The sequence below is a fragment of the Balaenoptera borealis genome (genome assembly GCF_965194805.1).
Source record: "Balaenoptera borealis genome assembly, chromosome: 12".
Lineage (NCBI taxonomy): Eukaryota > Metazoa > Chordata > Mammalia > Artiodactyla > Balaenopteridae > Balaenoptera > Balaenoptera borealis.
The window spans coordinates 50,288,170-50,309,521 of NC_138869.1; the positions used below are offsets into that span (position 1 = coordinate 50,288,170).

General features: G+C 58.4%; 2 protein-coding genes and 1 long non-coding RNA gene across 15 annotated transcripts in view; 2 read left to right on the forward strand and 1 right to left on the reverse strand.

The window, feature by feature from the left end:
• Positions 1 to 2,996, forward strand: part of NKTR (natural killer cell triggering receptor) — a 49,140-nt gene extending 46,144 nt beyond the window's left edge. For all 7 annotated transcript variants that reach the window (XM_082348351.1, XM_082348350.1, XM_082348354.1 and 4 more), the window contains one exon: positions 137 to 2,996. In XM_082348351.1, coding sequence (XP_082204477.1) covers positions 137 to 224 — 88 coding nt within the window. In that variant the 3' untranslated portion in view covers positions 225 to 2,996. The remainder of the gene's footprint in view (positions 1 to 136) is intronic.
• A 13-nt stretch (positions 2,997 to 3,009) lies between these two features.
• On the reverse strand, positions 3,010 to 11,457 carry LOC309608552. The gene is made up of 2 exons (XR_014232961.1): positions 8,872 to 11,457; positions 3,010 to 3,298 (listed from the first exon to the last, which is right to left on the reverse strand). It is a non-coding gene; the product is annotated as an uncharacterized lncRNA (long non-coding RNA).
• ZBTB47 (zinc finger and BTB domain containing 47) lies at positions 7,773 to 20,035 on the forward strand. Of its 7 annotated transcripts, none has more exons than XR_014232880.1 (7): positions 8,268 to 8,764; positions 12,290 to 13,849; positions 15,475 to 15,622; positions 16,956 to 17,071; positions 17,557 to 17,612; positions 17,721 to 17,865; positions 18,123 to 18,260. XR_014232880.1 is itself a non-coding variant. In XM_082348492.1 (7 exons), the coding sequence occupies exons 1-7, from the start codon at positions 8,762 to 8,764 to the stop codon at positions 18,461 to 18,463; spliced, it is 2,298 nt and encodes a 765-aa protein (XP_082204618.1). In that variant the 5' UTR covers positions 8,269 to 8,761; the 3' UTR covers positions 18,464 to 20,035. The 7 variants fall into 7 exon arrangements, 6 of the variants coding, with proteins under 6 accessions (XP_082204620.1, XP_082204621.1, XP_082204622.1 ...); XM_082348492.1 differs by having other exon boundaries at positions 8,269 to 8,764; positions 17,027 to 17,071; positions 18,123 to 20,035; XM_082348494.1 differs by lacking the exons at positions 8,268 to 8,764; positions 17,557 to 17,612 and adding an exon at positions 7,773 to 7,933 and having other exon boundaries at positions 18,123 to 20,035.
• The last annotated feature ends 1,317 nt before the right edge of the window (positions 20,036 to 21,352 follow it).

Genomic DNA, 21,352 nt, shown 5'->3' on the forward strand with positions numbered 1-21,352 from the left:
TACCCCACTCGCCAACCCACTGCTGTGCCTCTTCAAGCCACTTGCTTTCAGGCCACTCATATCAAAAAAGAAGCTACAAGAGGAATTCAAAGGGTTGACAATTAAAAGGTATTTCTGTTTTTGTTTTGTTATACAGGAGTTGTAGATCTTATGGCTCTGACAGTGAAAGTGACCGAAGTTACTCTCATCACCGGAGTCCCAGTGAAAGCAGCAGATATAGTTGAAAGTGTCCCCTTTTTTTGATACAAATTATATCTTATTTGTAAATATCTGGTAACTTAAAAGTCTACGAAACTTAATGGCAGTCTGTTGTTCTATTTCAACATTAGAGATGAAGTTGAAAAATAGACACTTATTGTTATTTGTTCATTTACATGTGCGTAGAATTTAAAATACAGATATGTCTCCTAAAAATATTTGTATGCCACATTTTACAGTAGCCAACTATGGAAATGAATTTCATTTTCTTGAATCAAGAAATCATGAAATTTAAATATGCTTTGCAATATTATTTTAGCTAGATTATTTCTCTCCATCTCATGTATTTCTTAGAATACAGATTCTTTTTGCCCGTTTTTAAGGTCTTAGCATATATGCTGCCAAGCATAGAACTGTGAAGGAGAACTGTGAAAGGTGACCAAATACTTATATACCAATTACACAGAACCTTATACATGTGTGCTCTTAAAAACAAACTGCCCAGAATTGATACTAATGGTAGCCAGGAGTATAAGGCAGTGGCTCTGGGGTTCTTAATTCATTCCTTACTTCTTTGTTGTCTCAGAGGATCAGGAAAGTAGTCACCATACAGCCCACTGTATTATTTCAGGCTGGCGGGTGAGGTTAAGAAGAGTAAATCAGCCTTAACTATAAATACCTGCACTGTCTCTAAAGCCCTAATGTTTTATGTGCTTTTTAATAAATACTATCAGAAGTTCGGTTTGTAAAAAAACAATTCTATTCCAGTTTATGCTTTGGTGTTTGGTACCTTTTGGTGCATTATTCTTATATACTGTACATTGGAATTCCGTCAGAGAGAGAAATGAATTTTTTAAAATTCATTGGCACCAAACATGGGTCCTTCTAAGCTCTATTCACTTTAAATATTTGGAGGGCCTCTCTCAAGCACAGGTGTGGGCTGGGGGCCATGGAGCGGGCAGGATTGGCATGGGGTTGTGTGGCCACTGGGGTCTGCTGCACAGAACTGATGCGTGTGCCCCTGGAGGAGTTGATTGGAGAGTGGACTTCAAAAGTAACACCAAGATCTCCCTGCCACCATCCTGGGCACATGTTGCAGGGCTTTTAAGTCTTTCAAGTAAGAGGCAGATGCAAGAGCAGTTGAACTGTTCTCCGCACCCGCCAGCATGTTTCCCTGTTTCAGTGGCCTGCACTGACTCAGTGAAGCCTTGTGTGAGATGGTAAACCTATGACAACAGACAGGGAATCGGGGTGTGCAGTACTGCATAGATTACACACTTTCACAGTCTTGGGTGGTTCCTGCAGAAATGATTTGACCTGTAAAAACTGGTGAGATTTTTTTTAACCTTTAGTTTGAGTTTTTTCCCCAAGTGTACTTAATCACCTTAGTGCCAGTTTAATCCAGTTATGCAGAAGAAATTCATATTGGATGTTTGATGCAGAACTCTGTGCGATCCTACCCCAGGGCTTGCCTGGTGTACTTGGGAAGTGGGAAAGAGCCCTCGGTTGGAGGGATCTGACCACCCCTGATGGATGGAGGGGTGACCTTGGATATATTAAAACCATCACCCATAAAAGGTTCATAAACAGGGTTAAGTGGCCAGTTGTTTGCCAAGTTGATAGATGAGAATACATTAGAAAATAGGACCTAAGTCAAACAAACATACTTGATAGTGAATACAAAACAACGTGCGCTCATATGAAGGGTTTTCAAAGGTTGCCTGCAGAGGAGACTATTGCTTTAATAATACGCAGTGGAAAGAAACTGCATTTAGAACCCAAACAAAAACTGCCAAATCTAATTACGTTAAGAAGAGTTACCTTTGGTCAGTGTATTCGTTTTCTATTGCTGTGTAACAAATGACCCCAAACTTTGCAGCTTAAAGCAGCACTCGTTTCTTAGCTTACAGTTCTGTAGCTCCAGAGTCCAGCACAGTATGGCTGGATTCTCTGCTCAGGGTCTCACAAGGCTGAAATCAAGGGTCAGCAGGGCAGCATTCCTTTATGGAGGCTCTGGGAAAGAATCTGCTTCCAAGTTCATTCAGGTTGTTAGCAGTATTCAGTTCCTTGCTGGCCGTCAGCCGGGGTCCTCTTTCTCGGCTCCTTAAGGCTGCTCGCATTCCTTCTTGTGTGCTTCCCTCCGTCTTCAAACCAGCAATGGCCCATCGAGGCCTTCTTCTCATGCTTCAGGTCTCTCTGCCTTCCTCCTCTGTTTTGAGGTTCGTGTGATTTGATCAAGCCCACTGAGATAGTCTCCCTATATTAAGGTCAGCTGTGCCACAGAACATAGTCACAGAAGTGGTATCACATTTACAGGTTCCTGGGATTGGGACATGAAATAGGGGGAGGGACATTTTAGAATTCTGCCTCCCACAGGCAATAACTTCGCCTGTTGTGCTGTGGGTAGACTTTTACCCTGAAAAGGTGGGCCCTAGAAGCCTCGTTTGTTTTCTCCATGGAAAAGAACAGCCCTCAGCTGCAGCATTCAACTTGTGTGTTTACTGAATGGACTACAGAAATAGCTTTTCTTCATAAAGGGGATTGTTCTGTATTTTAAATTATTTTTTAATAAAATTGAATTATGTGTATTGTGCTTCTTAATAGACGATGCATTATTGGACTGTTTTTGTAATGTCCTGTTTACTGCAAATGAAATATGATATAGCTGGTATTGTTCAAAAACTGTAGAAAATACTTTTGTACATATTGGTAATGTCTGATTTGTATACACTTCATTTAAATTTCCCTAAAACTGGAAAGGGGGGCCTTGTAGAAATTAAAATATATACTTAGTCTAAGTTTGAGTCTGTGCATGTTTCATCCTTCTTTATTCATCCAGACTTCAAATAGTCTTTCTGAAATGGAAAAGGAGACGTTGAGTCTCCTTGCTGACCCAGCCAGTGAAGAGACTTCATCTCATCTGTCTGTGGCTTGTTTTCGTCTTCTGGCCGAGTATTAGTGGTAGGGCACGAGGTGGAGCTAGAGAGAACTTCAGGCAGAAACGTTCACCTACGCAGAGAACCATTGATGGTGCTTGGTCTTCCTTCCCCTGCCAACTCCACGTTTCTTCCAGGCTCTGTTGTCATCCAGCTGAGGTGACCTGCATATAACAGATGCCTTTGCTGAGGAGGGAATACGTCCCCCCGCCCATCTGTGAGATGCTGCCTAGGGACAGCATGTTTACCTGCTACGCCACCTGCAGCTTCCACCTTCCCTCCCTAACAGTGGTTCACCAGGCAGGCACATAGCACTCTCTCCTGGAGAAGACATTCATGGTGATATTTTTAGCATCCACATGAGAATTTGCAGGACAAGTACAATTAACTTTATTCTCCTCAGAACTCAAAGGGATTTGTACTTTCTTAGTGAATACAACATAACCTCACACAGTAAGATTGGCAGAGGTTCAGTTTTCAAAGTTAACACTAAACCCCCAAGTCCGGCAGTTCCTGAAAACAGGCAAATCTGGATGTGTTGCCTTAAAATTTAAATAAAATTGTAGAGTCTGTTTGCTGTAGGGAAATCCCCAAGTGGGGTTCCTTTAGGGTGTTATTTTTTAGAGAACACAAGGATCTTTAATCAAATTCTGAGTGATCGTCTTGATCAGCTGGGCAGTATTGGGAGGAAATGTGTCAAAGACTGGTTTTTTCTATTCTGAATTAGCTGGCAAGAGAATTCAGGGGAAATGCCCCTCTCACGAGTGACCATGAACACTGGCTAGGCATCACTGTTTGGAAGCGAAAGGAGGCTCCACCGGTGCAGAGTGAGTGACACAAACTGTGTGGCCAGGTGAGGGGCTGGAAGCCATGGCTCACGTGGGAAGAGCCTGGGCTCAGACGGCTGGTCTTTGGGAGAGGGAATCCACTTTGCCACTGCCCAGAGGGAGAGGTGAATCCCATGAGGCACTGGTGATAGAGTGAACTGGGCAGAGTGCCAAGAGGACTCCTGCTCAGCAGGGAGAAGTTCTTTGACGCTGTAAAGGTCAGGGAGAAGAGCTGGCACCCAGGAAGAAGACCGCGTGCACTCTTGCAGACAGACCCTAGGCAGCTCCAGTCAGCGCCTGATGAGCGTGAGGCAAGGAAAGCCCACCCGGGCAACACACACAAAGGAGCAAGAGGCTCTCGTGGAAGGTTTTCTTTAAAGATGCAAGAGGGAAGAGATACGGGAACATATGTATAGGTATAACTGATTCACTTTGTTATAAAGCAGAAACTAACACACCATTGTAAAGCAATTATACTCCAATCAAGATGTTAAAAAAAAAAAAAAAAGATTTCAGTAGAAGGTAGAGGCAGTGCTCCATCGCCTCTGCCTGCTCTGCTCCCCGTGAATCAGAAGGCCTCCAGTGGGGCTACACGAAGCTTGGGCCAAGCACTTCTGCCTCTTGGAGACCCCAGACCCACTGTTCACCACCTACAGCTATCGGACTCCAGCTCCAGAGACTGAGCCGAGTTTCATGGTCGGCAGGACCCAGACTAGCCTGGGGAGGGTTGCGTCTCTTCCGCCAGCCCAGAGTCCTGAGGACATTGGGGTAGAAAATGTGACCCAAGCTCTCAGGACGGACACCTGCGTTCTGCATCTGGAGGCCTGACCCTCCTCTGCAACATGAGGCTAATGGTCCTTAGACTGTCAGTCTCTCAGCTCATAAACCCCGAAAGAGGGTGCAACCAGATATGAGAACCGGGGTGCTCGGCCCTTCCTGGGCCGGTCTGGAGATGAATCAGCCTCCCAGAGAGCCCACGGGATCGGGCTCTGGGCTGGAACTTCCCAGTCTCAGGTCCCCCAGGGTCTCCTGCAACTAAAACCTCTACCACCAGGCCAGATTCCCAGAGAAAGACCAAGAAGGATCCCACTGGCCCAATCTGATTTTATTTTGAAGAAATTAAAGACCTCTATGAGCAACTATTCTATGGCACAGTCCTTAAGGGTTTGGGGCCTGAGTCAGACTGCCTGGGTTCAAGTTCCACTCTGACACTTCTAGGCGGATAGCTAGGTAAATTGCTTGACCTTTATAATACAACTCCTCATACTAAGGACTCCTCTATCTTAGGAGTGGTGAGGATTAAATGCTTGGAACTAAACACACATTGTTCAGGGACACTAGCCCCTGGGCTTGCCTCCAAGATCAGAGTGCTTGTCCCACAAGTTTCACAGGGAGGGCCAGGCTCAGTCACTAGTGAGAGGCCCAGGGCCCCTTGAACCAGCAGGGTGGGAGAGGATCCTGGTAGATGCCAGGGAGGCCCTGAATGCCTAGGCCATGACGTTTATGCTCTGGGAGGGAACTGGGCAACCTGCTGGTTTGAATTAGGTCCCCACCCCCCTACAGCTGTAGCCTGTTAGTGCTGAGCTCAGGACAGGAGCAATCCACCCCCCGCCTCCAACCCCACACCCAGAGATCCGTGCTGCCCGACCCTGCAGAGCCCTGGGTCAGCACCTAGTAGGTAGGTGGAACTTCCCTGCCACCCCACCAGCCCCATGCTGCGATGTCCCTTTCTGTTTTCTGGCCCTGCCCACTCTTTGCTCCCTCCCCCATCACAGTTAACCAGCTCCACGCCCCGCCTAGGGAGGCTGAGCCCTGCTCTGCGCACACGCACACGTGTGCTGCCCCACAGCATGGTTTGAGTCTCTTCCTCCTCTCCGAACTGGGAGAGAAGTTTGGTCTAGAAGCTTAGGGAAGTTGTGAGAAAACCCATGAGCTGGCCTCTAGAGGCAGGGGTGTGGCTCTGCCGACCTTGCCAGCACCCAGTCCCAAGTGTCTGAGGATCCTCCAGCCCTCCCCTTGTCTCCACAGACTCCTGGCTTGCCCCTGTGGCATGCGATTCTGGCCTGGGATCCCCCTCCCCGATAACTGGTCCCACCCTACACCCTCCAGAAAGCCTGCCTTGACCAACCCTGAGGGGAAGATCCTGTGGCATGACCCTTTCCAAGGCCAAGAGAACAATTCTGCCTATCTCCATCCGGCCGCTCCCACCAGACGAGAATCTGGATTCGGCTACATCAAATCACCTCTAGTTCCCTGCAGATGTTTAACTATACCCTCCCTTCCGGCCTGTGCAGGTGCTATTCCCTCTGCCTGGAGTTCCCTTCCTCTCCTTTTGCCCTAGTGTTACTCAACTTTCAGTCCTCAGCTCTGAGCAGCCCCATTTGAGCCCACCAGATTGAGCTCTTCACACAGTGCCTTCCTGCCAAGTCTCATGTGACCCAAGTGCCAGTAGCCTCTCCCAGAGCTGGCTCTGTCCTGGGGTTCCCACAGTAGATGGGCTGTAGGCCAGAGAAGCAAAGGGGACAGCTCGGGTCTTCAGGAAGACTGAGCCCCCATTCCCTCCCTTCTCACCCAACCTCCAGCCCCTCCTTTGGCTTGACTGCTGCAACCAAGGCCAATCCCAAAAGGGCCAGCAGCCCTACCTTGGTCACAGTGGCCACACCCCCTGCCAAACCTTGGCTGGGAAGTGGGCCCGGGAGTGTCCTGTGCAGCCCTCTCTGCCAGGCTCCTCCCACCCTGCGGGGGAGACTGCTCCAGCCTCCCTTTTCTTGGCTTCTGACGCTGGTGTCTTGCTGTGTGCTCTGTCCTGCTGTACCTTCACTGTCCTTATCCCACCAATGGGTACACAGTTCCTCTCTTACCACCTCCCAGGCCCGTGCAAGGATCCACTGAGTCAGAAGAGGAAGTGGGTTGGGATGGAGGAAGAAGTGGAAGGCAGCCCTGAGGTGATGGGCTGGTCAGGCATGCAGGCTGCTCTGGCCCGGCCTCAGCTTGAGGTCTTTGGGAGCTGAGCCAGCTGTCTCTGCGCCCACCACGGCAATGTCTGCAGTGGCCTTCTCTGGGGGCATGTCCCCATCTGTGCCCCTTCCTCTCTTCCCATCTCTTTTTCCACCGGGGTCTTTCCTCACCCTCCATCTGGCCATGTGTTTTCCTCCTCTTTCTCTTGGTGCTCTTCGGTCACCCCCATCTTGGCCCGTGAGATGTTTTCTCCCTGGCCCTGGGATGGCCCTGTCTTAAGGGCCTACCCATCCCGGCCTCAGGGGAGGCCCATGCAGTTTCACAGGACAGACATCAGACTACAGGATGGCGCCTGCCGGGGATCTTGGCCTCTGCTCCATTTCCTTCCCTGGCACCCAGAACCAAGTCACTCTGAACAGGCCCCAGAGTCCCTGCCCACTCATGAGTAAGGTGGCGTACTCAGGGGACACTGCTACAGCCAGGCATGGGCGGGTGTGTAAGCACAAGTGCACATGTGAGCGGAGGGATGGGGGATGCTCTGTGGTACTGCAGATGGGGGCAATGTGAGAGTGACCAAAGATGGGGCAGCCATCAGCTTGGAGTTGGGGGCACAGAAAGGCATCTGAATGATGACATGGGCCATACGAGAGGCCCCCTCGCCACAATGGCGGCCCAGCCACCACCTAGACCCTGCCAGGCCCAGCACCCTGTGGTCCCCACCCTGCTGCCTGCTCAGCCTGGCAGTGTTCCTTTGCAGCCTCCTGCCAGCACAGCCAGCCCCCAGCCCCCACTGGTGTCCATGCCAGAGCAGCATTCCGCAGGCCTGGCTGCATCTCCCCAGCAGAGACGGAGCAAGGCGGCCTCTCAGCAGCCATCAGGCCACACGGCTGGGGGACACAGTGGGACCTGGGCCTGTGGGCCTGTCACATTAAAGGATTTCATCAGTGCAGCTGCGGTACGGGTTCTCGCATCTCCTGCTCTGGGCGGCCCTGGGCAGCCAGAGGCAGCCACCAGGTAGGGGTCGACCAGAACCAAGTCCTGGAGGCACAGAACCAAACAAACCCTGAGCTGTCCTGGGGTGGGGCGGGGGCGGGGGCGGCCAGGCTAGTTGGAGATCCTAGACTCACCCTAAGGTCTGAGCAGCCCAGGCCAGAGGGTGGGGATGGTGACGCGGCTAGGATACGGGGGTTCGGTCCCTCGGTGTGAGGTCGCTCAGGGGAGCAGGTGTAAGCCTTTTCTGCAGCTGATTGCGGCGGGGGGAGGCGGGGGGGGCTGGGGGGGCGGGGGGCGGGAGGGCCCAGCTTCCCGATTTCAGGGCCGCCTACTACTCCGACCCCGCCTCTGTGGCGCAGCTGGAGGACACCGAGGTTAGACTCCCAGACGAACTTCCCGGAGGAAAGGGGGCTCGCCGCGGGAGAGTGAGGCCGGGGTCCGTCCGCTAGGATAGGAGCGACGGGTCGTGGCCAGGGGGCCCGGCGGCCCGAGGAGGGGCGGGCTGCACCGGGACGGCTCGCACCACGCGTGTCCGCGACCCCCGCCGGCGCGCAGGGCGGCCTGGCCCTTTAAGCGTCCAGACGGCGGCCCCAGCTGACGCGCGGGCTCCAATCGGCGCCCCGCGCCCCCCGCCCGCCGCGCCCGAGGCTCTGGGGCCGCAGCTGCTCGGCGGCTGGACTCGCCGCGGCCCTGCGCCTCCGCCCGCCCGGCCGCGCCCCCGGGGGCCATGGTCGCGGGGCCCTGCGCGGGGGCGGCCCCCAGCGCGGCGCTTCATGGAGCGGCCCCGGCCCGGCCGCCGGGGGCAGCGCGATCCCGCGGGGCCCTGTGAGCCCCCAGCGCCACGGCACCATGGTACGCAAGGCCCTGCCTGTCCCCCCGCTTATCCGCCCACCTGCCCGCTCTGCCCTCTGGAGCGCACGGCCGGCCGGCTCGGGGTGGAGGGATGTGAGGGATCTTACCCCTCTCTGGGTCTCCCCGACCCCTTCTCTGGGTCCTTGCGGGCTGGGAATGCGGCGCTCTGACGCGGCCGTCGGCGGGGAAGGGGTTAAATTCCTGGGGTTGGGGGCCGGGCACGAGAGGCTGAGGTCCTGCTAGGCACTGGCGGAGGGGGGCGCTTTTCTGAGCCCGGGACGGCACCGCCCTCGGACTGGGTGATGGGGGCAGGGAGGAGGTCGGATTCCCGCCTGGGCCTTGGGCCACGTGGGCGCTGGAGACGCCCTGCCTGGGGATTCGGGGCTCCTGGGCCGAGCGGAATGTGGGGGACGCCTGCAGCTCCGGTCCAAACTCCTGTGTGACCTTGGGCCGGTCTCCCGCCCTCTCTGGGCCTGTTTCTCGGAAAGGACGGATGGCCTGAGTTGAGAGGAGGCTGGCATAGACACCTCCTCCCTAAAAGGAGGAGGCTGGAAGTCATGAGCCTGTGCCCCCTTGCTCAGTCTGGGCCCACCCACTGCTGCCCAGCGATGGAAGGATTGACATGGGAGTAGGGTGTGCAGATGGACGCCCAGGTTTCATCCTAGGGCCTCCAGGGAGATGCCAGGGCAGGGTAGGAAGCTGGTGGTTTCGTGACAGTGAGGCAGGGTACCCCTTAGGAGCAGAAGGCTCTGACCATGGTAAGGCAGCCTCGGCAGGTGTCCCTGGCACCTGGCCTTCCCCCAGCCTGGCTTGGGGGGAGGGTTGAGGGCATGAAACACCCTGGCAACGGAAGTGCCTGACCACTCCCCTGGTCTTGTATCTTAGCTGGGCTGGCCTGGACTTGGGGGTGGGGTGTGTGGCTGCAGCTGGCACAGCCAGATGGGGAGGGGCATCTGCAGCTTCAGGGAACTAGCACATCTGGCTGGAGAGGCAGACACAGCTGGTGGCCCTGTGTGGGAGGTACCAGGCTAGGGGGTAGCCGCGCCCTGCTGAGGGGCTGCCAGTTATGGACTTAGGCAGCATCTATGTGCCCGGTCAAGGAAGTCCAGTCAGGCTGCCTGGTTGTAAGGTTCTTGGGCCCCTCAAGGGCCAAGGATGGTGCTGGCTTAGCTGGGAGCATTGCCTTGGAAATGGAGTCTTTGGGGCAGCACTACCCTCTAGACTAACCCTTCGTCCCCTGCTGAGGCCAGAGGGGTCCTCACTGGATCCTGGGACCAGATCTGCACAAGGGAAGTGTCGGGCATTGCCCTTGCCCCCTGGCAGGCAGGCACTGGAGGGCATTCTGTGAAGGGGGAGCAATGGACCAGAACCCTGTGCCCTAGGGTGGGTACCCCACAACAGGTCCGACATTGGCAAGTCTTTATCCAAGCCACTTCCCCACCACTGCCTGGCCCCTGGAGGCCCTGAGGAACCCCTGTTACAGCCAAGTTGCACCCTGACCCCTCACTGACTCGCAGGTGGCAGCAGCTCTGGGAAGGAGGGTGCAGGTCGCCGGAGGTGGTGATGGGGTCTGGGGAAGCACAGCTGGTCCCCTGGGTGGGAGGGTCCCCAGATGCCTCATCCTGCTTTTTAGGTCATTAAAGGCCAAGAAATACTTCCACGTGGAATAGTGTCTAGTCCAGCACAGATTGGGTGGCCTTAGCAGAGCTAAGAGTCTAGGGCCTCTGCTCTTGCTTGCTGTGGGACCCTCCCATTCTGAGCCTCGGTTTCCCCATCTATGTAATAGGGGTTGGTCCCAGAAGATGAATCAGAATGAGTCAGTGGATGGAGATGGGAGGGGGTTGGCACCTTATCCCCGTTAGATTGGTCAAGCCTGGACGGGCCAGCAGCCCTGAGACAGAGGAGCAGATGGGTGGCTTCTTGGCTGGGGGGAAGGAGGTGTTGGGGGAGAACTCAAGAGAGATGGTGGTGAGAGAGAGAGAGAGAAAGAGAGAGCATGGGTGCTGTCCTGGGCTGCTGGATGTGAAGGGTGAAACCCAGGGCAGATCTGTCAGCAGGTGGCCCCTGGAGGCTCCCTGAGGCTCATCCCGAGGCCCAGGGCAGATCCTCTCATTCAGGTGACCGGAAGGACTGGCATGAAGGGGAGGGCTGGACTGTGGATGCACAGGACTGGGGTTTCATCCCAGGGCTTCCAGAGAGGTGCACGGGGTCAGGGAGCTGATGTCTTTGCAGTGCAGCAAGGTATCCTCAAATGTAGGAGGCTCTGACTTAGCTGGACAGGGCCTGAGGAGGGCCAGAACCTGGAACCTGCGGGGCTGGTCCAGCCAGGCAGATAGCCGACAGATGTTAATTGAACATCTGCTGTGCGCTGGACCCATGCAAGGGACTGGGCAGCCTGCCTGTCTGTGCTGCCCACCTTTTGGGGAAGCCGCTGTGGTGCGACCAGGAATAATTACTTTGGGCAATTCACAGGTACTGGGTGTGGTCCAAGGGTCTAGGAATCTGACCCATCAGATTCAAGGGCCTCCCTCAGGCTCCAGAAGCCCCCAGTGGTGTGACCTCCAAGATGAGGCCATCTCGGAACCTCTGGGCCTGGACCACACCTGACCTGGGGTCTGGGGGACTAGAGGGAACAGGGCTTGGGACAAGCCTTAGGGGCCTCCTGCCTCAAGCATGGTGGACAGGTAACACAGCTGTGTCCTTTGCCCCTACAGAACCTTTCTGTGGGGGGAGCTGCTGCCGCCAGGCCTGAGGCCACAGGCGGCAGCCTGGCCCAAGCTCTGGCTGAGGAAGGAGGGGACGGCTGGACCTCACCAGCCTCCTCCAACAGGGCAGTGGGACCATGGGCCTGGATTTCTTCACAAAAGTTTCTGCCTCTGCAAGGCCTCAGGCCTAGACCTTGAGGGCCGCTGTGGGTGAGCTGAGGGATCCCCTCAGGTGCTGCCCCAGGGGTGCAGTGGCCAGAGGCAGAGCAGTGAGCCGGTGAGCCTGACCTGTTCTTGAGCTGTCTGGGCTTAGGCAGGCTTGGCTTTATTTGTATGTGAGTGAGTGTGGAGGAGAGAATCCATGGGGCCCAGAAATGCTGAAGGGATGCCTCTGGGGACGCTTTTGGGGAGACAACCCAGTCCTGGTTTGCTGGGGTCAGCCCTGGTTTTAGCATCAAAAGCCCCGCATCCCAGGAAACCCCTAGGTTCCTGGCCCACCTGGGCGGTTGATCACCCCCGAACCTTTTCCTTCCCCTTTCTTCCTCTTCCCCTCCCCTTCCCGGGACCACTTCTCCCATTTCACAGTGGAAGAGCTGGAGGCCAGGGAAAGTTAACCACTGACCCAGGAGCTGACATGCGGCCTCCGAAGGTCTCGACCAGAGTTTGAGCTCTGAGGAACAGCAAACTCGGGCTTGAATCCTGGTTCCCCCTCGTCCTTGCTTGGGCTTCGGCACCTTCCCTGTAACATGGAACCAGGAGTGATGGGTGGGTGGCCACCTCCCAGATGGCCTTGACCTGACCTGTGCCCTCTGCCCCACAGTTGCTGGTTGAGAAGACGACGGACTCACCGGCGGCCGAGTTCTCGCTGGTGGAGGACGTGGCGCTGCACTTCGCCTGCTTGATGGGCCGCCTGAACGAGCAGCGCCTCTTCCAGCCTGACCTGTGCGACGTGGACCTGGTGCTGGTGCCCCAGCGCAGCGTCTTCCCGGCCCACAAGGGTGTGCTGGCCGCCTACAGCCAGTTCTTCCACTCGCTCTTCACCCAGAACAAGCAGCTGCAGCGCGTGGAGCTGTCCCTGGAGGCGCTGGCGCCCGGCGGCCTGCAGCAGATCCTCAACTTCATCTACACGTCCAAGCTGCTGGTCAACGCGGCCAACGTCCACGAGGTGCTCAGCGCCGCCTCGCTGCTGCAGATGGCCGACATTGCCGCGTCCTGCCAGGAGCTGCTGGACGCCCGCTCCCTCGGCCCCCCAGGCCCCGGCACCGTGGCCCTTGCCCAGCCGGCCGCCAGCTGCACCCCGGCCGCACCGCCCTACTACTGTGACATCAAGCAGGAGGCCGACGCCCCGGGCCTGCCCAAGATCTACGCCCGTGAGGGCCCTGACCCCTACTCGGTGCGCGTTGAGGACGGGGCTGGGGCCACAGGTGGCACGGTGCCTGCCACCATCGGGCCGGCTCAGCCCTTCTTTAAGGAGGAGGAGAAGGAGGGTGGCGTCGAGGAGGCCGGCCGGCCCCCGGCCAGCTTGTGCAAGCTGGAGGGTGGGGAGGAGCTGGAGGAGGATCTTGGGGGTTCCGGCGCCTACGGTCACCGGGAGCAGTCCCAGATCATCGTGGAGGTGAACCTCAACAACCAGACGCTGCACGTGTCCACAGGGCCCGAGGGGAAGCCGGGCGCTGCCACAGGCCCGGCCACCATGGTGCTGGGCGGGGAGGACGGGCTGCAGAGACACTCGGAGGAGGAGGAGGCCGACGAGGAGGAGGAGGAGGAAGAGGAGGAGGAAGAGGAGGGCGGTGGCAGTGGAGGGGAGGAGGAGGAGGAGGAGGAGGAGGGCGGCAGTCAGGGAGAAGAGGACGAGGAGGAGGAGGAGGAGGGGCACAGCGAGCCGGACCAGGAGGAGGAGCAGGAGGAAGGGCACAGCGAGCCAGACCAGGAGAGCTCGGAGGAGGAGGAGGAGGGGGAGGAGGAGGAGGAGGATGGGGGGGCGGGGGGCAGGCAGGGGCCGGGGGGCCGCGGTAGTGGGGCAGACCCCCCTCCCCACAGTCGCATGGCAACGCGGTCCGCCCGGCGCCGGGGCCTCCCTGAGCCTGAGGAGGCTGGGCGGCAGGGTGGGAAGCGGCCAAAGCCACCTGCAGGAGTGGCTCCTGCCCCAGCCCGAGGGCCACAGGCCGCTGACGGTCTGGGGGCCAAGGTGAAGCTGGAGGAGAAGCAGCACCATCCGTGCCAGAAGTGCCCGCGTGTTTTCAACAACCGCTGGTACCTGGAGAAGCACATGAACGTGACCCACAGCCGCATGCAGATCTGCGACCAGTGCGGCAAGCGCTTCCTGCTAGAGAGCGAGCTGCTGCTGCACCGGCAGACAGACTGCGAACGCAACATCCAGGTGGGCCTCGGGGTGGGTTCACGGGGCCCACAGGGGCAGCCAGCCAGGCTGGGCCAGGCTGGAACTGGGCCCTGGGCACCCAGTGTCCTGCTGCCTGCATTGCCCACACAGTCTGCAGAGACCAGGCTTGGCCCCCTGGACAGTGGGACCAGCCCAGGCCCAAGGGTGAGCCCAAGGTGGTGAGAGCTCAAGGGATAACGTCAGGGAGAGCTTCCTGGAGGAGGTGGATAGAGCTGGGCTTCAGCACGTGCAGAGACGTGCAGATAGGGGTAGAACAAACAGTACCCTTGGCCAGAGGGGCAGAGGGGAGCCCGGACTCGGGAGGATGAGAGTTGTCTGAGCACGTGAGGCTGGGGGACAGCCAGCTCTGAGGAGGGATGAGTCAGTGTTTTAGTAGATCTCTGGGCTGCCGCAAGGCCAACAGGGCCACCACGTATAGTTTCTCAGACTGTGCCCTGCGCAAAAGGACAGATGAGGGGAGGAGGGGTTTGCCCAGAAGGGGGCGCCATTTCCCACTTCCTGCAAAGGCTGAAAGGAGCAAGGGGCAGCGGAGCAGGAAGAAACCCCTGCATTCAGCTCTTTGGAGGTACCAGCTGGCCTGGGCCTGGGAAAAGGGACTGGATGAGCAGTTTGGGAAGCGCAGGGGCTGCCGGGGCCAAACAGGGGAGTTGGGCTGGCTGCCAAGCCTTGAGCCAGCCTGAGTCTGGGCCAGCTCGGCCTTTCAGGGTGCAGACAGCACAGGGCCAGCCAGGCTGGTTTTTGCCTTTTCTGACTGGGAGTGAGGTTGGGGGGCAGTAGGTAGGCAGGTGCTAATTGCCTGAACTAATTGCTAATTGCAGTGCCCTCTGGAGAAAGTGTTATCTGGGGGTTACCTGATTCCTGCCCCACCCTCCTGCCCACGCTCCCACTTGCCTGCCTGCTGGGCTGCCCTTTGACTCTCCGTGCGCACACACCTGAGCTTCCCTCCTGAAGGGGAAAGACGCTTGTACCTCTTCTGTCCTGGGCACCCTGACCCAATTTCTGCCCGAGCCCTGGCCTGCTGCAGGGATGGGTAGGACAAGGGCCCAGGAGAAGAGGAGGGGGGGAGTGTGGCCCTCACGGTTCCCGCCACCGTCTATTGCCTGATAGGCCCTTGTACCTCCTACAGTCCCCAGTCCTTTGGAATCTGTCTCCTTGGGGATCTCCATGGTGTCAGGGCATGGGTCCCAGCAGGGGGAGGCAGCAGAGGTAATGGCCCAGCTCTGCCAGGACCTGTTATCTGAGGGACTTCTCCATGAACCGAGTAGCCTCCTCACCCACTGTGGTCCTTCAGCCAGTTGTGTCTCTTCTTTGTAGAAAGATGCCTTGTTGAAATGAGCACAGAGGAGGGACTTCCTGGAAGAGGTGGCCCCTGACCCTAGTGAGTTCAGGATGAGGGACCCACCCTGGGTGGGTGGGTAGGTGGGTAAGTATTTAGGGAGTTACCACCCCCAGCTCTCAGAACATCACATCTGGCTGGTCCTTGGACATCAAGGCCTCTCTCCCCAGCACAGTTCAGGTGGGGAAACTGAGGCCCAGAGAGGGGCAGTGACTAGTCCTAGGTCACATGGTCCTGACCCAGGGCCTAAAGTCTTCTCACCCCGCAGTGTGTGACGTGTGGCAAAGCTTTTAAGAAGCTCTGGTCCCTCCACGAGCACAATAAGATTGTGCACGGCTACGCAGAAAAGAAGTTCTCCTGTGAGATTTGTGAGAAGAAGTTCTACACCATGGCTCACGTGCGCAAGCACATGGTCGGTAAGTCGAGGCTGGTGAGGGATGGAGCCTGAGGTCCAAGCGGGCCAGCTGCTGGGTGTTCTGGGAAACACTTCACAATCCAAGGGCAATATGAAGGGGTGAGAAGGCCCCTCGTAGCTGGGAGGTAGGGGGTGGGGGACTGGTTGCAGTGGCAGGTGTGTCCTGGACAGGCTCTGGGGCCAGGGCTGCCACGCATAGTTGGGCAGGTTGCACATGGCACAAGGACTCCTGGACAAGATGGCAGGTGGGGACCAGAATCCAGCTAGCACACTGCCAACCAGGCTGTGCATCCTGACATGGGGCTGTGTCCACCAGAGCACCTTTTTCTAAATTACACGAAGTGCCACATGGGCTGACACAGGCCCAGTCTCAGTCTGAGGACAGCGGTGCCTCTGATAGGGCTTCAGGCTTCTCTGAGTGCAACCCTCCCCCAGGGGTCATACCTGGACACGGTAAGGAGGCCCCCAAGTGTGTTTTGGGCCACTTCGCTGCCTTGGGCATGGCTCTCCCTCCCCTCTAGGTGGGAGTCTAGTGGAGTCTGGTGTCCAGGTGGCCCTCCCTTCTTTACCCGCTTGGGGCCTGGAGCTCTAGGGAGGGCTAGCCAAGGAGGGGCAGTGTGCCCTGGCCAGGCCTTACCCCCGTTCTCTACCAGACGGTGCTAGAGGCCTCCAGCATGAACTGACTGGGAGCTGGGACCCTGGGGTCTAGGTATCGGCCAGAAGCATGCTGGGTAACCCAGGATTGGTGGTCCTTCCTGGGCTTGGATTCCCCAGCTCTGAACTCTGAGGGGGGCCCTCTGTGTCTCCAGTTGCTTCCTCCCAGATCTTCCTTGGAGTTTGTTCTGGGAGGAGCGCAGGTAACTAACTCCCTCTGGATGGCATGGGACCCAAGGCTGAGGCCTTTACAGGTGCCACCCTCTGTAAGACCCAGCCACCCTGGAGGCCCAAGACCACTCTACCCTCTTTTTATAGAAGAGGATGCTGAGGCTCGCTGAGGCACACATTGGCCATGCAGGGAGCCGGTGGCTGAGCCAGGATTTGAGCCGAGGCCAGTCCCACTTGAAATCCTTCTATCTTTCCCCGAAGCTTTGGGAGTGAGGCCAGAGGCTAAAGAACCAAGAGGGCCTCCATGCCTGTCTGACCAAACAGAGAGACCTAGCCGGGAGGGAAGGGGCCTCGCCTCGGGGACAGAGGCTATGGGGCAGGCCCCAGGGTAGGTGGTGCCCTGGGAGGCGGGATCTGGGCTGGATCTGGGGGGTGGTCAGGCAGGGGTCCCCTGGGAGGAGCCAGATGGGTCCCCCCGAGATGTCATGGCCATGGTGCCTGCCCTGTAGCCCACACCAAGGACATGCCCTTCACCTGCGAGACCTGTGGGAAGTCCTTCAAACGCAGCATGTCTCTCAAGGTGCACTCACTGCAGCACTCCGGGGAGAAGCCGTTCAGATGCGAGGTGAGCTCCCTTCTCCTCCTGCCCCGGGAGCCATCCTGGACGGGGCAGGGATCAGAGGCAGCAGCTGCTTAAAAACCAGGGGTTGGGGTACTGGAGTATAGGATGCAGAAAGAGAGGGGCCCCCCCTTGATGTCTGCCTCCCACTCCATCCTTACCTGGTTGCCCACCTGCACCTCCCCCCACACCCCTGCCACCCCACCCTAACCCAGCCTCCGAAGGTTCAGGTTGGGAAGTCTGCATGGGCTGGAACCATGGGGCAGGCTTTCTGGAGAGGTGGAGAAAGGAGCATCTTAGGCAGAGAGATCAGAGATGGAGCTGCAGGTGGGGATGAGGGGGGCCTTTGGACCAGGAGGAAGGATGGAGGGCCTTAAGCATGAGGGCTCCCTCCACTCTGTGACCTCTTCCCACTTCCTGAGCCCCATTCCTGCCTGGGCCCTGCATGCCCATGGCCTCTCCACCTGTGCCCGTGCACTGCCCCACCCCAGGAGCACCTCGGCTGGCCTTTGCATCCACACCTCCTTGCCCAGGAGCCCCTCCCCATGTGAGTCCTTCCCACAGCCCTGTGGTCTCGGGCCAGCACTTCCCTCCCTGAAGGCTGTTCCCCACTCTGCGCTGGGTCTCACCCCCTCACCCTCCACCCCGCCCTCAGAACTGCAACGAGCGTTTCCAGTACAAGTACCAGCTGCGGTCACACATGAGCATCCACATCGGCCACAAGCAGTTCATGTGCCAGTGGTGTGGCAAGGACTTCAACATGAAGCAGTACTTTGATGAGCACATGAAGACCCACACAGGTACGGCTGCCCCACGGTGAGGAACTCCACACCGGGCCGGGCCCCCTTCTCCGCTAGGAGGCTCAGCGCCGGCCTCCCTGCCTCCCAAGGTCGGGCGAGGCTGGTACAGGCTGGCCCAAGGTGGCGAGGATCCGACAGTGCCAGGGCCGGGCCCGGGATGGATCCGTGGACGCCCAGAGGCTGGCCCGGGGCGGGGGGCTGCGGGGCGTAGCAGCCCGCCAGCAACTCCCCACGGCCCATCACCACCCACCCCGCAGGGGAGAAGCCGTACATCTGCGAGATCTGCGGCAAGAGCTTCACCAGCCGGCCCAACATGAAGCGGCACCGGCGCACGCACACCGGCGAGAAGCCCTACCCCTGCGACGTGTGCGGCCAGCGCTTCCGCTTCTCCAACATGCTCAAGGCGCACAAGGAGAAGTGCTTCCGCGTCAGCCACCCCCTGGCCGGCGGCGACAGCGCCCCCGCAGCCCCGGGCCTGCCCCCCGCCCCGCCCCAGGCCCTCCCCCTGCTGCCCGGGCTGCCCCAGACCCTGCCTCCCCCGCCGCCGCTCTTCCCCACCGCTGACAGCCCCGGCGGGAGGCTGAACACCAACAACTAACTGCCTGCCTGCTGCGCGGGGCCCAGGACCCTCCACTCGTCGTCGTGGAGCGGGGCGGGGGGAGCAACACCTCCGGAGTTGGCTGGACACGCTCTGCCCGGGGCCCCTGACCCTGGGGGCTGTGCAGGCTGGCAGCCCCCAGAGCTGGCGGAGGACACCTCACTCCCAAGTGCCCCCTTTCAGCGGCTCCTTGAAGCCTTTACTTTTTGTCTGTTTGTTTGTTTTTTGGAAGTGAAGGAAAACAAAAAGAGAGGAAACTCTTGACAGCATCCCCCTCCAGGTGAGGGGGGCGCTGGAGGCAGCAGGTACGGGTGGGGAGGGACCTGGGGAGCAGGTGTGACTGGTCACTCCGCCGAGGCCTCAGCCAGAGGGGCGTGGCCAGGCCCAGCCCAGGTCACCTTCAGCTGCTCATCCCCGCCCCTACTGGGCCCCCTCACTCGCCCCTCATCCCGGAGGGTTTGGGGAAAAGTTGGGGTGCCGTCCCCCTTTGGAGGACTCGTGGGCCCACCGTGAGGGCTGCGGATGCCGAGGCAGGGACTTGGGCCCGGACGCCGGGGGGGTTGTGTGGGGTGGGCGTGCGTGGCGAGGTGCACCGACTGCAGCTGTGCACCGTGGGGAGGGGGGCGGGCGGGGGCTGGACCCCAGGCATTTGCTTTCCCCATGGCATCCCCGACCTGCTCCCGGCTGCACCGAGGGCCCTGGGTCCTGGGGAAGATGTCCCCAGGAGCTGCCGGGCCTCAGGGTGTGGTGGGCCGGGCCCTGGGTGGGCAGACGGGCTGGCTCCCACAGCATCAGCCCCCAGGTACTGCAGCCCAGGAGCCCCTGCACATGGGTGGACCCCAGGGGCCGGGGCCCTAAGGAGCAGGCTCGGGCAGATGTTCTGAGGTTTCAAGGTGCTATCAGTGGGGCAGGGGGCAGGGCAGCTGTTCACGGAGCAGCCCATCCCTCAGCAGCTGCCCCAGCCGAATCTCCCACGCTAGAGACGTCTGTGTCTGCGTCTGTCTCTGCTCCTGGAAGGCAGCACAGGCCTCAGCCACTCCCTGGGCCTGGCCACAGCCTGCCCCTGGCTGGTGTCCAGCGGCCTCGTCCCTCCTGCGCCTCTGCTCATGGGTGGGGCGAGGAGCCTGCATGATCAGGCCCTGGGGGTCGGGGTCGGGGGTACCGGGAGAGCCCCACCCAGCCTGTGCCCAACGCTTGCCCTCACGAGGCCAGCACTAATAGGACATCCTTTTTCGTTGTCATTTAACGTCTCTATTCCTGCCTTTGAAATGGGGAGGAAGGTTCCATAAGCTACCTGTTTCCTAGTTAAGCTCTTTCCTATTGTGTTTATACAGTTTTGTCTGTTATACTCTTTGCACCTTAAACCCCTCGACTGCCCCCGCATCACCACCTTCCCAGCATGGCTGGAGTGGGAAGAGGCCTGAGCCCAGGGGGCGGGTTGGGGGGACTGGCCCCACCAGCCCAAGGGCTGAGGGGGTCAGGACCCCTCTGACCTCCTTGTAAGGCCCATGGCACTGGGGCAGGGGGCTGGGGACATTTTAATCATCAATAAACAAAGCACTTTATTATGTACAGATGTGGGCAAGCCCAAGGAGCCCGAGTGATTTGAGGATTTAGAATCCAAGCCACACAGCCCAGATGGTTCTCTGGGCTTAGAGGGGGCAGTGCCCTGGCCCGGTTGAGTTTGGGGCTGTAGCAGGAACAGTGCAAGCCAGAGTCTACGTACACACCCTCAGACGCCCCTGCTGTCCTCTGGGGAGAAAAAGTGGTCCCCTCCCCGAGAGGGGAAAGCTCCCTGCCTGGCTCCCAGGACTGAGGCTCCGCCCACGCCAAGGCTGGGAATTCCAGCCTCTTATGGGGTCAGCGCTGCGCCTCTCAGGCTCCTGCTTTACTGTAGCTCTTTTCCTCTCCTGCACCCCTTGATCTCTGGGCTTCCATGACGTCCTCAGGGTCCTCCCCTCCCTGCTCCCCCCCTTCCCTTTGCTATTTCTAACCTCTGGTCCCAGTGCCTGGCAGCTTCAGAGCTGGCCCACATTTTCCTAAGAAAAGTCTGATCTCCCCGAATGGGCTGTGGGCTGGGACTCCAATGAGTTTCCCACCCCCTGTTGCTGACGCTGGGGTCTCCCATAGGGGCTGGTGGCCCTGTCACCTGCTGCCCTCCCTGCAGCCTTAGTGAGCCTAGGGGGCCCTGGCCGGGCTGCGCCTCTGGTCCATGAGGCCAGACTTTGACAAGCAGAGGCTGGAGATGGGTGTGGGGAGCTGGTAGCAAGACCCTGTCCCAGGACTTGGGTCTCCTGTCCTTGTACGCTTCCCCTCTCAGGGCACAAGAGGGGTCCAGACAGCAGGCTGGGCACTGGTCAAATGGTCATTGTAGCTGTAGGTGGGCACGGCCAACCCCTCTCCTGGGAGGCCCCTACCCCAGCGGGGACAGGAACCCTGTGTCCCCGGTGCTAAATGCTCTCTTCCCCTTGGGCCAGTGTTGGTGGGAGCTCCTTTCTGGCCAGACCACAAGGGTCTGAAGCAATAATGGTACCTCAGCAGTGCCAGTATGGATAGGGGTTCTTGTTTTACCAGCTTTTACATTTCCTTTTTAATTGTTAAATTAACAAGCACCTGGGTATTGGAGTGAGGGGACTGGGCACCATACCCACTTCCCAGGGCTGGTGGTGGGGAGGGGGCTTGGGATCATCACCTCCCACTGGAGATCTGCCAGGGCGTCCCTCTGTCCAGCTGGACTTCTCAGCCCAATTGGCCAAGACCTCAAGCCCAGAACCTGGGCCTGCCCCCTCCCCGGCTCCCCTTGTACTCCCTGGTCTTGGGCCAGCTGGAGGTGAGTGGCCAGAGAGATGAGGTGGGCCTCAAGCCCTAGGAACCCGGGCCGGGGGCAGA